The 18215-nt window shown below is 55.5% G+C and overlaps 1 protein-coding gene across 6 annotated transcripts in view; it reads left to right on the forward strand.

Moving 5' to 3' along the window:
• Positions 1-18215, forward strand: part of oplah (5-oxoprolinase, ATP-hydrolysing) — a 119902-nt gene that overhangs the window by 97703 nt on the left and 3984 nt on the right. For 5 of the 6 annotated variants that reach the window (XM_085987282.1, XM_085987287.1, XM_085987284.1 and 2 more), the window contains exons 20-26: positions 625-799; positions 1696-1880; positions 4240-4386; positions 5238-5372; positions 7744-7893; positions 9961-10118; positions 12381-12541. In XM_085987282.1, the coding sequence (XP_085843408.1) occupies positions 625-799; positions 1696-1880; positions 4240-4386; positions 5238-5372; positions 7744-7893; positions 9961-10118; positions 12381-12541 (1111 nt within the window). The remainder of the gene's footprint in view (positions 1-624; positions 800-1695; positions 1881-4239; positions 4387-5237; positions 5373-7743; positions 7894-9960; positions 10119-12380; positions 12542-18215) is intronic. The other variant, XM_085987288.1, reaches the window with a different exon arrangement.

Below are 18215 nucleotides of genomic sequence, written 5' to 3' on the forward strand. Positions count from 1 at the left end.
GGCAGGTACAGCACGGGTTAGATACAGAGTAAAGCTCCCTCTACACTATCCCATCAAACACTCCCAGGGCAGGTACAGCACGGGTTAGATACAGAGTAAAGCTCCCTCTACACTGTCCCATCAAACACTCCCAGGGCAGGTACAGCACGAGTTAGATACAGAGTAAAGTTCCCTCTACACTGTCCCATCAAACACTCCCAGGGCAGGTACAGCACGGGTTAGATACAGAGTGAAGCTCCCTCTACACTGTCCCATCAAACACTCACAGGGCAGGTACAGCACGGGTTAGATACAGAGTAAAGCTCCCTCTACACTGTCCCCATCAAACACTCCCAGGGCAGGTACAGCACGGGTTAGATACAGAATAAATTTCTCATTGCACTCAGCCGACATCACTAAAACAGATTATCTGATCATTATCACATTGCTGTTTGTGGGAGCTTGCTGTGCACAAATTTTGCTGTCGCATTTCCTACAATACAACAGTGACTACGCTTCAGAAAGTACTTCATTGGCAGTAAAGCAGTTTGGGACATCCTGAGGTGGTGAAAGACGCTGTATAAATGCAAGTTATTTCTTTCTTTGTTCGATCCCGACACTCTCTGTGCTTCTTGTCCCACACAGGTTTTTCGAAAGGGTGTTTCCCGCGCGGTGTTTTTTGTAGCGAGCCGAGGGCATCACGCCGACATCGGAGGCATCACCCCGGGGTCCATGCCGCCTCACTCCAAGTGCTTGCAGCAGGAAGGAGCCGTCTTCATTTCATTCAAGCTGGTGAAGGACGGGGTCTTCCAGGAGGAGGGTGAGTGGGGGCTGCGGGATTCCCGCTCATCGGTCCGTTGAAGCATTGACACCCCCCACCCTGCCCCCGCGCACTGCCCCACTTTGTCCTGACCTCAGTGGGGGCCCCTGGATTTGGGAAGGAGGGGGGAGAAAAATCGCAGCCATGATTGGCCGCTATCGAGTGACCCCCTTCCCCTCCCCGCTGGAATCTGTGGAAGTCTGATAGGAACAGGAGTAGGCCATTCGGCCCCTCTAGTCTGTTCCGCCATTCAATCGGATCTTGGCTGATCAGCATCCCAACTTCATCTACCCGCCTTTGCTCCATGTCCCTCGATACCCTTACCCAACAAAAATCTATCCATCTCAGTCTGGAAAGCTCCAATTGACCCCCGGTATCCACAGCCTTCTGGGGAGAGAATTCCACATTTCCACTCCCCTTTGTGTGAAGAAGTGCTTCCTGACTTCACCCCTGAACGGCCTGGCTCTAATTGTAAGGTTATGCCCCCTTGTTCTGGACTCCCTTCACCAGAGGAAAGAGTTTCTTTCTATCTATCCACTCCTTTAATTATCTCAAGCACCTTGATCAGATCACCCCTCAACCTTCTGTACTCCAGTGAATACAAGCCTCGTCCGCGCAACCTGTCCTCGTAATGTGTGTTATAAATCTCAGCATTCATCAAGAAACTACTCATGAAATAATGCTGGACGGCCAGCTGGTGGCGCCATCCAAGGAGCATAATTACTCGGGCTTAGACCCAGCTTGCCAGGGACATTTTGTAAGACAAGGAACTAGTGAAGTACAACTAGACCTCCATGTTCTGAAACAAGTTGATTAAAGCCTTGCTTTATGCTCAAACCAAGTGCGTAGTGAGTTTTATTACGTCAATGTATCTGTTTAACCTGTGTCTCTTTCAGCTGTTACCGAGGCACTCATGGCCCCAGCTCAGATCCCGGGCAGCAGCGGGACACGCAATCTCCATGACAACCTGTCGGATCTGCGAGCGCAGGTGGCAGCCAATCAGAAAGGCATCCAGCTGGTGAATGAGCTGATCGATGTGTACGGGTTGGAGGTGGTCCAAGCGTACATGACCCACATTCAGGTAGGACTTCAGCAGACCTGGTCATTCGTGGGCTGGCACTTTGATAAGACGACCGTTACCCAGAAATGGGCGGACACGTGGCAGATGAACTTTAATCCAGAGAAGTGTGAAGTGATACATTTTGGTAGGAAGAATGAGGAGAGGCAATATAAACTAAAGGGTATGACATGAATCCTGTCATTCATGTGAAAATGACTTATGTAATAATACTGGGCGGCCTGCTGGTGGCGCTGTCCAGGGAGAGTATAAATACTCGGGCACGGGCCCAGCTTGTGCAGGACATTCTTTAACAGAAACTAGTGAAGGACACAACTAGACCTCCATGTTGAGAAACAGTTGATTAAAGCCTTGTTTAAGACTCAGACCAATTGCCGAGTAGTTTCCTTACGTCAGGGTACAATTTTAAAGGGGGTGCAGGAACCTGGGGTGTAAGTACACAAGTCTTTCAAGGTGGCAGGACAAGTTGAGAAGGCTGTTAAAAAAGCATTCAAATTCCTTGGCTTTATTAATCGAGGAATAAAGTACAAAAGCAAGGAGGTTATGCTAAACCTTTATAAATCACTGGTTAGGCCTCAGCTGGAGTATTGTGTTCAATTGTGGGCACCGCACTTTAGGAAAGATGTCAAGGCTTTGGAGAGGGTGCAGAGGAGATTTACTGGAATGGTTCCAGGGATGAGGGACTTCAGCTATTTGGAGAGACTGGAGAAGCTGGGATTGTTCTCCTTAGAGCAGAGAAGGTTAAGGGGAGATTTGATAGAGGTGTTCAAAACCATGAAGGGTTTGGATAGAGTAAATAAGGAGAAACTGTTCCAGTGGCAGAAGGGTCAGTAAGCAGAGGACACAGATTTAAGGTAATTGGCAAAAGAACCAGTGGGGAGATGAGGAGAATTTTTTTTTACACAGCGAGTTGTTGTGATCTGGAATGCGCTGCCTGAAAGGGCGGTGGAAGCAGATTCAATAATAACTTTCAAAAGGAAATTGGATAAATACTTGAAAAGGAAACATTTTCAGGGCTATGGGGATAGAGCGGGGGAGTGGGACTAATTAGAGAGCTCTTTCACAGAGCCGGCACAGGCACGATGGGCCAAATGGCCTCATTCTGTGCTAAGGTTAAAGACTGAAGCAGGTGATATTGTAAATGAAAATAAGGAAATGGCAGGCTTGCTAAATACTTACTTTGTATCGGTCTTCACAGTAGAGGATGAGGATTAGGTATCATTCTATGATTCACCAGTGTCCTTCAGAGAAGGAAAGCTGCTGTCCTTACCCGGTCTTGACCTACATGTGACTCCAGACCCACGCTATGTGGTTGACTCTTAACTGCCCACTGAAGCGGCCTAACAAGCCCCTCAGTTGTATCAAAGCCGCTTCAAAGAATGACAGCAGTGGTTCAAGAAGGCGGCCCACCACCATCTTCTCAGGGCAGCTAATGAAGCCCACATCCCAAGTTACAAATTAACAAAACCTGGGTTCCCTGTGGTCGACAACACTGGTTGGACGTCTCCCGGGGGGTTTCATCACGTGACCTACAACCGCTCTGTACTGAGGGAGCGCTGTACTGTTGGAGGGTCAGTACTGAGAGAGTGCTGCACTGTCGGAGGGGCAGTACTGAGGGAGCGCTGCACTGTCGGAGGGGCAGTACTGAGGGAGTGCTGCACTGTCGGAGGGGCAGTACTGAGGGAGCGCTGCACTGTCGGAGGGTCAGTACTGAGGGAACGCTGCACTGTCGGAGGGTCAGTATTGAGAGAGTGCTGCACTGTCGGAGGGGCAGTACTGAGGGAGCGCTGCACTGTTGGAGGGTCAGTACTGAGGGAACGCTGCACTGTCGGAGGGGCAGTACTGAGGGAGCGCTGCACTGTCGGAGGGGCAGTACTGAGGGAGCGCTGCACTGTCGGAGAGGCAGTACTGAGGGAGCACTGCACTGTCGGAGGGGCAGTACTGAGGGAGCGCCGCACTGTTAGAGGGTCAGTACTGAGGGAGCGCTGCACTGTCAGAGGGGCAGTACTGAGGGAGTGCTGCACTGTCGGAGGGGCCGTCCTTCGGATGAGACGTTAAACCGAGGCCCTGTCTGCTCTCTCAGGTGAACGTAAGAGATCCCACGGCGCTGTTCAAAGAACAGCAGGTGAGTTCTCCCCAATGTCCTGGCCAATATTTATCCCTCAACCAACACCTAAACAGATTTGTTTGTGGAAGCTTGCTGTGTGCAAATTAGCTGCCGAGTTTCCTACATCACAACAGTGACTGCACTTCAAAGTACTTCATTGGCTGTGAAGCGTTTGGGACGTGCTGAGGCGCTGTAGAAATGCAAGTTCTTTCTTTCTTTAAATTCTCACACGTTGGGCGTCCGTTGACCTGGCAGAATAACGCGGAAATAGCCGTGAAGGAGATGCTGAGGGAGTTTGCCCGGCGACACCGGCAGAGGGATGGAGCGCTGGAGGTCGAGTCCGAGGATCACATGGACGATGGGACGCCCATCAGGTTAAAGGTGAAAATCAACGAGGCAGAGGTGAGAAATGTTGGTCTCGTCACCCCACAGCGCCTCCTGTTGGCGACTGATCGCACTGCGGGCTCGGTAGGAGCAATCATCGAATCAATGATACAGCACAGAAGGAGGCCGTTCGGCCCATCATGCCTGTGCTGGCTCTTTGGTAGAGCTATTCAATTAGTCCCAGTCCCCCGCTCTTTCCCCATAGCCCTGCAAATGTTCCCTTTTCAATAACCTTCCTACCCAGTGGAAAGTTTCTCCTTATTTTCTTTATCAAAACCTAATATAACCTGTGTTAAATCTCCCCTTAACCTTCTCTGAATTGAGACAAAACGATTGCCCCTCTCCTGAAGGTGCTGACTCCTTGATGGGGAAATGGCTTCAGCGCGTCCGATGCGCTGTTGTGTGATCTTGGACGGCGAGTGTCCGTCATGCCCCCCACCCGACACACACACTGCGCTCACTTGATAGCTACCAGTAGGAGGAACTGATTCATGCCCTTCCCTAACCCAGGCACACTGAGGCCAGTGCTGGTGCCCCTGACGCCTGCACCCATCTAACGTGGCACAGACCGGGGATTGAGTCTGGGGACTTCCCTCGGCCTCATTCCACTGAGAACACCACCAAAAGCAAACAATGTGACTGCTTCTATAGTTATATTTATTTTCTCCCTCCCACTCTCCTCTCTCCCTGTCTGTCTCTCTCTCTCCCTTTCTATCTCTTTCTCCCCTCTCCCTGTCTGTCTCTCTATCCCTCTCTCTCTTTCTGTCTCTCTCTCCCTACTTCTCCCTTCCTCTCGCTCTCTCTCTCTCTCTCCATTTGTGTGTCACTCTCCCTCCTTCTCCCTTCCGCTCTCTCTCTCTCCCTCCCAGGGTACCGCTGTGTTTGATTTTACCGGCTCTGGACCGGAGGTATTTGGGAATTGCAACGCCCCTCGGGCCATCACCCTTTCCGCCCTCATCTACTGCCTCAGGTGCATGGTGGGACAGGACATACCTCTCAACCAGGTGAGTGCAAATGGCTGTGTGAGTGAATGGGGTAGAGGTGAATGGTGGAGAGTGTAACTGAATGCAGAGAGGTGACTGGGTTATGGGGGCGGGGACAGGCGTGGGTTACCGGGGGACGGGCGTGGGTTGCCGGGGGACGGGCGTGGGTTGCCGGGGGTCGGGCGTGGGTTGCCGGGGGTCGGGCGTGGGTTGCCGGGGGCCGGGCGTGGGTTGCCGGGGGACGGGCGTGGGTTGCCGGGGGACGGGCGTGGGTTGCCGGGGGCCAGGCGTGGGACGGGCGTGGGTTACCGGGGGACGGGCGTGGGTTACCGGGGGACGGGCGTGGGTTACCGGGGGCCGGGCGTGGGACGGGCGTGGGTTACCGGGGGACGGGCGTGGGTTACTGGGGGCCGGGCGTGGGACGGGCGTGGGTTACCGGGGGACGGGCGTGGGTTGCCGGGGGCCAGGCGTGGGACGGGCGTGGGTTACCGGGGGACGGGCGTGGGTTACCGGGGGACGGGCGTGGGTTACTGGGGGCCGGGCGTGGGACGGGCGTGGGTTACCGGGGGACGGGCGTGGGTTGCCGTAGGTCGGGCGTGGGCTGCCGGGGGCCGGGCGTGGGCTGCCGGGGGACGGGCGTGGGTTGCCGTGGGTCGGGCGTGGGTTGCCGTGGGTCGGGCGTGGGCTGCCGGGGGACGGGCGTGGGTTGCCGGGGGATGGGCGTGGGTTGCCGGGGGCCGGGCGTGGGACGGGCGTGGGTTACTGGGGGATGGGCGTGGGACGGGCGTGGGTTACTGGGGGATGGGCGTGGGTTACCGGGGGACGGGCGTGGGTTGCCGGGGGCCAGGCGTGGGACGGGCGTGGGTTACCGGGGGACGGGCGTGGGTTACCGGGGGACGGGCGTGGGTTACTGGGGGCCGGGCGTGGGACGGGCGTGGGTTACCGGGGGACGGGCGTGGGTTGCCGTAGGTCGGGCGTGGGCTGCCGGGGGACGGGCGTGGGCTGCCGGGGGACGGGCGTGGGTTGCCGTGGGTCGGGCGTGGGTTGCCGTGGGTCGGGCGTGGGCTGCCGGGGGACGGGCGTGGGTTGCCGGGGGATGGGCGTGGGTTGCCGGGGGCCAGGCGTGGGACGGGCGTGGGTTACTGGGGGATGGGCGTGGGACGGGCGTGGGTTACTGGGGGATGGGCGTGGGTTACCGGGGGACGGGCGTGGGCTGCCGGGGGACGGGCGTGGGTTGCCGGGGGATGGGCGTGGGTTGCCGGGGGCCAGGCGTGGGACGGGCGTGGGTTACCGGGGGACGGGCGTGGGTTGCCGTGGGTCGGGCGTGGGCTGCCGGGGGACGGGCGTGGGACGGGCGTGGGTTACTGGGGGATGGGCGTGGGACGGGCGTGGGTTACCGGGGGACGGGCGTGGGTTACCGGGGGACGGGCGTGGGTTACCGGGGGACGGGCGTGGGTTACCGGGGGCCGAGCGTGGGTTACTGGGGGCCGGGCGTGGGTTACCGGGCAGGGTTACCGGGGGATGGGCGTGGGTTACCGGGGGCCGGGCGTGGGTTACCGGGGGACGGGCGTGGGTTACCGGGGGACGGGCGTGGGTTACCGGGGGACGGGCGTTGGTTTACCGGGGGACGGGCGTGGGTTACCGGGGGACGGGCGTGGGTTACCGGGGGCCGGGCAGGGTTTACCGGGGGCCGGGCGTGGGTTACCGGGGGACGGGCGTGGGTTACCGGGGGACGGGCGTGGGTTACCGGGGGACGGGCAGGGGGTTTACCGGGGGCCGGGCGTGGGTTACTGGGGGACGGGCGTGGGTTACCGGGGGACGGGCGTGGGTTACCGGGGGACGGGCGTGGGTTACTGGGGGCCGGGCAGGGTTTACCGGGGGCCGGGCATGGGTTACCGGGGGCCGGGCGTGGGTTTACCGGGGGATGGGCGTGGGTTACCGGGGACGGGCGTGGGTTACCGGGGGACGGGCGTGGGTTACCGGGGGACGGGCGTGGGTTACCGGGGGACGGGCGTGGGTTACCGGGGGACGGCCGTGGGTTACTGGGGGACGGGCAGGGTTTACCGGGGGCCGGGCGTGGGTTACCGGGGGCCGGGCGTGGGTTACCGGGGGCCAGGCGTGGGTTACCGGGGGCCGGGCAGGATTTACCGGGGGCCGGGCGTGGGTTACCGGGGACGGGCGTGGGTTACCGGGGGCCGGGCGTGGGTTACCGGGGGCCGGGCGTGGGTTACCGGGGGCCGGGCGTGGGTTACCGGGGGCCGGGCGTGGGTTACCGGGGACGGGCGTGGGTTACCGGGGACGGGCGTGGGTTACCGGGGACGGGCGTGGGTTACCGGGTGTGGGTGACTTGCTCGGTTGAACCATGACCTTCGACCTGTGCTGTCAATGGCAGGGCTGCCTCGCTCCAGTGAAGATGATCCTCCCGAAGGGATCCATCCTTGACCCATCGGCGGAGGCCGCGGTGGTGGGCGGTAATGTGCTGACATCACAGCGAGTCGTCGACGTCATATTCAAGGCATTCGAGGTCTGCGCGGCCTCGCAGGTGAGCGTGAAGCGAGCAGGCCGTGACGTCATGGATGGCGGCTCGAGATCGTGAGCGTCTGCTCTCTCTCGAAGATTGACGCTCCTTGACCAGCGCGCGCATGCAGTGGAACTAGGGGTCAGATCACCAATGCTCCACGTCACACGGCACGGGTCACCTGACCCGTGCCCGGCAGACAGACTCCTCTATCTCCCCGCAGGCCGAGGGGTGTGGGGGGGAAGTAAATGAATTCAGATAGGGGTAGGGGAGCCACCCAAAGGGGGGGCATTGGTGTGGGCTCCGATCTGGATCCCGTCACCACCCTTAGACACTACTTCCTCCCACAAGGACATCCTGTGGTAACTCATCCCTTTGCATTACTTTAGCACACGTTCGTGCGTGGGAATTTAGGAACAAGAGGAGGCCATTCTGCCTTCCCGAGCCTGTTCCGCCATTCAATCAGATCATGGCTGATCTGTGTCTCAACGCCATCTACCCGCTTTTGCTCCATGTCCCTCGATACCCCTACCCAACAAAAATCTATCAATCTCAGTCTTCAGAGCTCCAATTGACCCCCAGTATCCACAGCCTTTTGGGGGAGAGAGTTCCAGATTTTCACTACCCTTTGTGTGAAGAAATGCTTCCTGACATCACCCCTGAATAGCCTGGCTCTAATTTTAAGGTGATGCCCCCTTGTTCTGGACTCCCCCCACCAGAGGAAATAGTTTCTCTCTATCTAACCTAATAAATCCCTTTAATCATTTTAAAATCCACAATTAGGTCACCCTTCAATCTTCTTGAAGTGTCATCTGTGGCTCAGTGGTAGCACTCGTGCCTCTGAGTCAGAAGGTCGTCACTCAAGAGACTTGAACACTATATTCATGCTGACAGTCCCAGTGCAGTACTGAGGGAGCACCGCACTGTCGGAGGAGCAGTACTGAGGGAGTGCTGCACTGTCGGAGGGGCAGTACTGAGGGAGCGCCGCACTGTCGGAGGGTCAGTACTGAGGGATCGCTGCACTGTCAGAGGGTCAGTACTGAGGGAGCGCTGCACTGTCGGAGGGGCAGTAGTGAGGGAGTGCTGCACTGTCGGAGGGGCAGTACTGAGGGAGCGCTGCACTGTCGGAGGATCAGTACTGAGGGAGCGCCGCACTGTCGGAGGGGCAGTACTGAGGGAGTGCTGCACTGTCGGAGGGGCAGTACTGAGGGAGCGCCGCACTGACGGAGGGGCAGTACTGAGGGAGCGCCGCACTATCGGAGGGGCAGTACTGAGGGAGTGCCGCACTGTCGGAGGGGCAGTACTGAGGGAGTGCTGCACTGTCGGAGGGTCAGTACTGAGGGAGCGCCGCACTGTTGGAGGGTCAGTACTGAGGGAGTGCTGCACTGTCGAAGGGGCAGTACTGAGGGAGCGCTGCACTGTCGGAGGGGCAGTACTGAGGGAGTGCTGCACTGTCGAAGGGGCAGTACTGAGGGAGCGCCGCACTGTTGGAGGGGCAGTACTGAGGGAGTGCTGCACTGTTGGAGGGGCAGTACTGAGGGAGCGCTGCACTGTCGGAGGGTCAGTACTGAGGGAGTGCTGCACTGTCGGAGGGGCAGTACTGAGGGAGTGCTGCACTGTCGGAGGGGCAGTACTGAGGGAGTGCTGCACTGTCGGAGGGGCAGTACTGAGGGAGTGCTGCACTGTCGGAGGGGCAGTACTGAGGGAGTGCTGCACTGTCGGAGGGGCAGTACTGAGGGAGTGCTGCACTGTCGGAGGGGCAGTACTGAGGGAGCGCTGCACTGTCGGAGGGGCAGTACTGAGGGAGTGCTGCACTGTCGGAGGGGCAGTACTGAGGGAGTGCTGCACTGTCGGAGGGGCAGTACTGAGGGAGTGCTGCACTGTCGGAGGGGCAGTACTGAGGTGGTGAAAGGCGTTGTATAAATGCAAGTTCTTTTATGCAACCTGCCCTCGTATTTTTAACGCTGAAAAAGCCTGATATAATTCTCGTGAATCTGTGCTGCACCCCCTCCAAGGCCAATATATCCCCGGCTCTGCCTCTGTTGTGTGTCTATCTTAGTTGCCCCTCTCTCTCTCTTGCTGACTTCCCAGGGCTGCATGAACAACATCACCTTTGGCAACGAGCGGGTGGGCTACTACGAGACGGTGGCTGGAGGATCTGGAGCGGGTCCTCGGTGGGCCGGGCGAGGAGGGGTTCACACCCACATGACCAACACACGCATCACGGACCCCGAAATCCTGGAGAAAAGGTACAGCTCCCGTCGCAGGAACCAGACATTGCAACCGGCCAGGACTCGACCCAGGCCAAGGCAGGACTCGACCCAGGCCAGGACTCGACCCAGGCCAGGCCAGGACTCGACCCAGGCCAGGCCAGGACTCGACCCAGGCCAAGGCAGGACTCGACCCAGGCCAAGGCAGGACTCGACCCAGGCCAAGGCAGGACTCGACCCAGGCCAAGGCAGGACTCGACCCAGGCCAAGGCAGGACTCGACCCAGGCCAGGCCAGGACTCGACCCAGGCCAAGGCCAGGACTCGACCCAGGCTAGGCCAGGACTCGACCCAGGCCAAGCCAGGACTCGACCCAGGCCAAGCCAGGACTCGACCCAGGCCAAGGCAGGACACGACCCAGGCCAAGGCAGGACACGACCCAGGCCAAGGCAGGACACGACCCAGGCCAAGGCAGGACACGACCCAGGCCAGGCCAAGACTCGACCCAGGCCAAGCCCATCCAGGACTCGACCCAGGCCAAGCCCATCCAGGACTCGACCCAGGCCAAGCTCGGCCAGGGCTCGACCCAGGCCAATATTTATCCCTCAACCAACACCTAAAACAGATTATCTGCTCTTTATCTCATTGCTGTTTGTGGGACCTTGCTGCGTTTCCTACATTACAACACTTCAAAAAGACTTCATTGGCTGTAAAGCGCTTTGGTCCTGAGGATGTGAAAGGCGCTATAGAAATGCAAGTTCTTTCTTTCACCTCCAGCGTCTCACTCTTGTTTTTGCATCGTTTTAGCGACGAGCCGGTACTGACAGGATGGGCCGAATGGCCTCCCTTTGTGCTGTAAACATTGATGGCGCTCCGTTTTCTCTTCTCTCTTTTATCCTATTATTACTATAGTCAGTACTCCTCTAAACATTCGTCTCTCGCTCCAGATTTCCCGTCCTGGACACTCGTCCTCCCGCCTGGATCCTCAGTGTATTGAAATCGAAACTCGCCGACAACTACTCTAACTCCAGACCCAAGCTTGGTGTCACCCATCACCTGCTTCCGAATGGATCTCCTCTTCTCTCCCACTCTTCCCGGCCTTGCTGGTGCCCTGCACTGTGGACCTCGGCCCTTCCCCGAGGCTTCTCCATTCAACCGGAGTAGTAACGTTTTTTATTCATTCTCGGGGATGTGGGTGTCGCTGGCACAGCCGGCATTTATTGCCCATCCCTAGTTACCCTGAGAAGGTGGTGTTGAGCCTTCTTGAACCGCTGGGTGTCACTTTGATACAACTGACCGACTTGCTGGGCTTCTTCAGCAGTTAAGAGTCAACCACGTTGGTAAACATAGAAACAGAAGATAGGAGCAGGAGTCGGCCATTCGGCCCCTCGAGCCTGCTCCGCCATTTGATGAGATCATGGCTGATCATCCAAATTCAGTACCCTGTCCCTGCTTTCTCTCCATATCCCTTGATCTCTTTAGCCTTAAGAAATATATCCAACTCCTTCTTGAATATATTTAATGAATTGGCCTCAACTGCCTTCTGTGGTAGAGAATTCCACAGGTTCACCACTCTCTGGGTGAAGAAATTCCTCCTCATCTCTGTCCTAAATGGCTTACCCCTTATCCTTAGACTGTGACCCCTGGTTCCGGGCTCCCCGGCCATTGGGAACATCCTTCCTGCATCCAGTCTGTCTAGTCCTGTTAGAATTTTATAAGTTTCAATGAGATCCCCTCTCATTCTTCTAAACTCCAGTGAGTATACGCCCAATCGACCCAATCTCTCCTCATACGTCATTCCTGCCATCCCAGGTATCAGTCTGGTGAATCTTCGCTGCACTCCCTCCATGGCAAGAACATCCTTCCTCAGATAAGGCGACCAAAACTGCGCACAATACTCAAGGTGCGGTCTCACCAAGGCCCTGTACAACTGCAGCAAGACATCCTTGCTCCTGTACTCGAACCCTCTCGCTGCGAAGGCCAACATACCATTTGCCTTCTTAACCGCCTGCTGCCAGACCGGGTAAGGACGGCAGGTTTCCTTCCCTAACCGGACATTATTGAACCTGTTGGGGTTTTTACAACAATCTGGCCGCTTCATGGCCATTTTTACTGATGCTGGCTTTTTATTTCCAGATTTAAAAAAAAAAATCAGAATTCAAATTTTAAGCTGCCACAGTGGAATTTGAACTCACGTTCCACTGAATTACTAGTCCAGTAACATAATCACTACCCTGCTGCACCCAACCTGCTCCTGCCTTCGGTTTCAGAGTTTCATTATTCCTTATTGGATTCATTCCCAGGTATCCTGTTATCCTGAAGAGATTTGAGCTGAACCGTGGATCCGGGGGTAAAGGTCGCCATCGCGGGGGCGACGGGGTCATTCGGGAGCTGCTCTTCCGGGAGAGGATGGTCCTATCGGTGCTGACGGAACGCCGAGCTTTCCAACCCTACGGGCTAGACGGTAACACTTGAAGACACCTTTGAATGAGTTACCGGGGAAGGACATTGCAGCACACAGCAAGACTTGGAGCAAGGGTCCATTGGCTATAATGCTGGAGGAACAAGGGATTTAGGGATATATTACAAAGCTCGGCGGGAAAGTAAGCTGTGAGGAGGACGTAAAGAGGCTGCAAATGGATATAGACTGTGAGATGAATCAGTCATTCATGAAAGAAAGACTTATGAAATGATGCTGAGCGGCCTGCGGGTGGCACTGTCCAGGGAGAGTATAAATACTCGGGCACGGGCCCAGCTTGCGCAGGACATTCTTAACAGGAACTAGTGAAGGACACAACTAGACCTCCATGTTGTAAAACAGTTGATTAAAGCTTCTAACGCTTAGACCAAGTGCCTAGTAGTTTTCTTATGTCAGACTGGTTAAGTGATTGGGCAAGAAGGTGGTAGATGTGGGCAAGTGTGAAATTATCCACTTTGGTAGGTAGAATAGAAAAGTAGAATATTTTTTCAAAAGGTGGGATACCAGTAAATGGTGGTATTCAGAGGGATTTGGGTGTCTTTGTACATGAATCACAAAAAGGTACAGCAAGTAATTAGGAAGGCAAATGGTATGTTGGCCTTTATTGCAAGGGGGATGCAGTCTAAGAATAAGGAAGTCTTACTGCAATTATATAGGGCTTTAGTGGGACCACACCTGGAGTACTGTACACAGTTTTGGTCTCCTTACCTAAGGAAGGATATACTTGCCTTACAGGGGGTGCAACAAAGATTCACTGGATTGATTCCTGGGATGAGGGGGATGTCCTATGAGGAGAGATTGAGTAGAATGGGCTTATATTCTCTGTGGAGTTTAGAAGAATGAGAGGTGATCTTATTGACACGGTAGATGCTGAGAGGCTGTTTCCCCTGACTGGAGAGTCCAGAACCAAGGGTCAGAGTCTCAGAGTCTCACGTGCTAGTGAGTATAGGAATAGGAGGATAGAGCAGATGAATGCGTGGCTAAAGAGTTGGTGTCGGAGGGAGGGTTTTAGTTTCCTGGATCACTGGGCCTGCTTCTGGGAAAGGTGGGACTTGTACAAGTCGGACGGGTTGCACCTGAACCAGAGCGGGACAAATATCCTTGCGGGGAGGTTTGCTAGCACTGTTGGGGGGTTTTAAACTAACTTGGCAGGGGGATGGGATACAGAGGGGAGCTGAAATAGGGGGTGATGTGCTGCCAATTATAGAGAAAAAAACAAGTCAGCTTGGTAGACAGGGCAAATATGTAAGGGCAAGGCTTGATGGCATCTATTTTAATGCAAGGAGTCTTGCAAATAAGGTGGATGAACTGAAGGTGTTGATAAACACATGGGAGTATGATATTGTTGCTATCACGGAGACGTGGTTGAGGGAGGGGCAAGACTGGCAGCTCAATATTCCGGGGTACAGAATCTTCAGGCGAGACAGAGGGGGAGGTAAAAGAGGAGGGGGTGTCGCAATATTAATTAAGGAGTCAATTACTGCAGTAAGGAGGGATGATATATTAGCAGGTTCCTCTAATGAGGCCATATGGGTGGAGCTTAAAAACAAAAAGGGGGCAAGCACTTTGCTGGGAGTGTACTATAGGCCTCCAAACAGTCAGGGGGAGATAGAGGAACAGATATGTAGGCAAATCTCAGAGAAATGTGCAAATAATAGGGTAATAATAATGGGGGATTTCAACTTCCCCAATATTAACTGGGATAGTCAAAGTGTGAAAGGCTCAGAGGGTGTAGAATTCTTAAAGTGCATCCAGGAGAGCTTTTTGAGCCAGCATGTAGAAAGTCCTACAAGAGAGGGGGCGGTACTGGACCTAATTCTAGGGAATGTGGCCGGCCAAGTGGAAAAAGTGCTAGTAGGTGAGCACTTTGGTGACAGTGACCATAATATGGTGAGATTTAAGGTGGTCATGGAAAAGGACAGGGATGGGCCGGAAATAAAGGTTCTAAATTGGGGGAAGGCCGATTTTAATAGGATAAGGCAGGATCTGGCCAAAATGGACTGGGATCAGCTACTTGTAGGAAAATCCGCATCGGAGCAATGGGAGGCTTTCAGAAGGGAGATTGAGATCATACAATGGCAACATGTTCCCGTAAAGGTCAAGGGTGGTTCCAAAAACCACAGGGAACCTTGGATGTCAGGGGATATACGAGAATGGATTAGGAAAAAAAGGAGGGCTTTTGGCAGATACAAAAGGCTAAAGACGGAGGAAGCCCGAGAGGAGTACAAAAAGTGCAGGGGGATACTTAAAAAAGAAATTAGGAGATCAAGGAGGGGCCATGAAATAACACTGGCGAGCAAAATAAAGGAAAATCCTAAGATGTTTTATAAGTATATTAAGGGTAAGAGGATAACTAGGGAAAAAATAGGGCCCATTAGGGACAAAAGTGGCAATCTGTGTGTGGAGCCGGAAGATGTAGGAGGGGTTCTAAATGAATTTTTTGCATCTGTTTTCACTATGGAGGAGGACGATGTAGACATAGAAATAGGGCGGGGGGACTGTGATATGCTCGAACATATTAACATCGAGAGGGAGGAGGTATTGGCGGTTTTAGCAGGCCTAAAAATGGATAAATCCCCAGGCCCGGAGGAAATGTATCCCAGGCTGCTGTGTGAGGCAAAGGAAGAGATTGCGGGGGCTCTAACACATATATTCAGGACCTCTCTGGCCACAGGGGATGTGCCAGAGGACTGGAGAACCGCTAATGTAGTACCATTATTCAAGAAGGGAAGTAGGGAAAAACCGGGGAACTACAGGCCAGTGAGTCTAACATCAGTGGTAGGAAAATTATTGGAAAAAATTCTGAGGGACAAAATTAGTCTCCACTTGGAGAGACAAGGATTAATCAGGGATAGGCAACATGGCTTTGTCAAGGGACGATCATGTCTGACTAATTTGATTGAATTTTTTGAGGGGGTGACTAGGTGTGTGGATGAGGGTAACGCAGTGGATGTGGTATACATGGATTTCAGTAAGGCCTTCGATAAAGTCCCGCACAGGAGACTGGCCAAGAAGGTAAGAGCCCATGGAATCCAGGGTGCCTTGGCACATTGGATACAAAACTGGCTTAGTGGCAGAAGGCAGAGGGTGATGGTCGAAGGTTGTTTTTGTGACTGGAAGCCTGTGGCCAGTGGGGTACCACAGGGATCGGTGCTGGGTCCCTTGCTGTTTGTGGTCTACATTAATGACTTGGATATGAATGTAAAGGGTATGATCAGTAAGTTCGCGGATGATACAAAAATTGGTAGGGTGGTAAATAGCGAGGAGGGTAGCCTCAGTCTGCAGGACGATATAGATGGGTTGGTCAGATGGGCGGAACAGTGGCAAATGGAATTTAACCCGGAAAAGTGCGAGGTGATGCACTTTGGGGGGACTAACAAGGCAAAGGAATACACAATGAATGGAAAGACCCTAGGCAAGACGGAGGGTCAGAGGGATCTGGGTGTGCAAGTACACAGATCCCTGAAGGCGGCGGAACAGGTGGATAAGGTGGTAAAAAAGGCATATGGGATACTTGCCTTCATTAGCCGAGGCATAGAATATAAGAGCAAGGAGGTTATGATGGAGCTGTATAAAACACTGGTTAGGCCACAGCTGGAATACTGTGTGCAGTTCTGGTCGCCACACTACAGGAAGGATGTGATCGCTTTGGAGAGGGTGCAGAGGAGATTCACCAGGATGTTACCAGGGCTGGAGCGCTTCAGCTATGAAGAAAGACTGGGCAGATTGGGTTTGTTTTCCTTGGAGCAGAGGAGGCTGAGGGGGGACATGATTGAGGTGTACAAAATTATGAGGGGCATGGATAGGATGGATACTGAGGAGCTTTTTCCCTTAGTAGAAGGGTCAATAACTAGGGGGCATAGATTCAAGGTAAAGGGCGGGAGGTTTAGAGGGGATTTGAGAAAGAACTTTTTCACCCAGAGGGTGGTTGGAGTCTGGAACTCACTGCCTGAAAGGGTTGTGGAGGCAGAAACCCTCACAACATTTAAGAAGCATTTGGATGAGCACTTGAAATGCCATAACATACAAGGCTACGGACCAAATGCTGGAATATGGGATTAGATTAGACAGGGCTTGATGGCCGGCACGGACACGATGGGCCGAAGGGCCTCTATCCGTGCTGTATAACTCTATGACTCTATGATAAGGGGTCGGCCATTTAGGACTGAGATGAGGAGGAATTTCTTCACACAGAGGGTGGTGAATCTTTGGAATTCTCTACCCCAGAGGGCTGTGGAGGCTCAGTCGTTGAGTATATTCAAGGCTGAGATCGATAGATTTTTGGATATTAAGGGAATCAAGGGATATGGGGGCAGTGCAGGAAAGTGGAGTTGAGGTAGAAGATCAGCCATGATCTCATTAAATGGCGGAGCAGGCTCGAGGGGCTGAATGGCCGACTCCTGCTCCTAATTCTTATGTTCTTAGGTGGGTAGGTGTGGTTGAGGGAGATGGTGAGAAGGTGCGGAGGTGGGGATGAGGGATACGGTGGGGATGGGGGATACGGTGGGAAGGTGGGGATGAGGGATACGGTGGGGAGGTGAGGATGAGGGATACGGTGGGGAGGTGAGGATGGGAGATACGGTGGGGAGGTGGGGATGGGGGATACGGTGGGGAGGTGGGGATGGGGGATACGGTGGGGAGGTGGGGATGGGGGATACGGTGAGGAGGTGGGGATGGGGGATACGGTGAGGAGGTGGGGATGGGGGATACGGTGAGGAGGTGGGGATGGGGGATACGGTGGGGATGGGGGATACGGTGAGGAGGTGGGGATGGGGGATACGGTGGGGAGGTGAGGATGGGGGATACGGTGGGGAGGTGGGGATGGGGGATACGGTGGGGAGGTGGGGATGGGGGATACGGTGGGGAGGTGGGGATGGGGGATACGGTGGGGAGGTGGGGATGGTGGGGAGGTGGGGATGGGGGATACGGTGGGGAGGTGAGGATGGGGGATACGGTGGGGAGGTGGGGATGGGGGATACGGTGAGGAGGTGGGGATGGGGGATACGGTGGGGAGGTGAGGATGGGGGGATACGGTGGGGAGGTGGGGATGGGGGATACGGTGGGGAGGTGGGATATGGTGGGGAGGTGGGGATGGGGGATACGGTGGGGAGGTGAGGATGGGGGATACGGTGGGGAGGTGGGGATGGGGGATACGGTGAGGAGGTGGGGATGGGGGATACGGTGAGGAGGTGGGGATGGGGGATACGGTGGGGATGGGGGATACGGTGGGGAGGTGGGGATGGGGGATACGGTGGGGAGGTGGGGATGGGGGATACGGTGGGGAGGTGGGGATGGGGGATCCGGTGAGGAGGTGGGGATGGGGGATACGGTGGGGAGGTGGGGATGGGGGATACGGTGGGGAGGTGGGGATGGGGGATACGGTGGGGAGGTGGGGATGGGGGATACGGTGGGGAGGTGGGGATGGGGGATACGGTGGGGAGGTGGGGATGGGGGATACGGTGGGGAGGTGGGGATGGGGGATACGGTGGGGAGGTGGGGATGGGGGATACGGTGGGGAGGTGGGGATGGGGGATACGGTGGGGAGGTGGGGGTGGGGGATACGGTGAGGAGGTGGGGATGGGGGATACGGTGAGGAGGTGGGGATGGGGGATACGGTGGGGAGGTGGGGATGGGGGATACGGTGGGGAGGTGGGGATGG

Source organism: Somniosus microcephalus, chromosome 5 (assembly GCF_052327205.1).
Source record: "Somniosus microcephalus isolate GS21.2 chromosome 5, FLI_Smic_1.0, whole genome shotgun sequence".
NCBI lineage: Eukaryota > Metazoa > Chordata > Chondrichthyes > Squaliformes > Somniosidae > Somniosus > Somniosus microcephalus.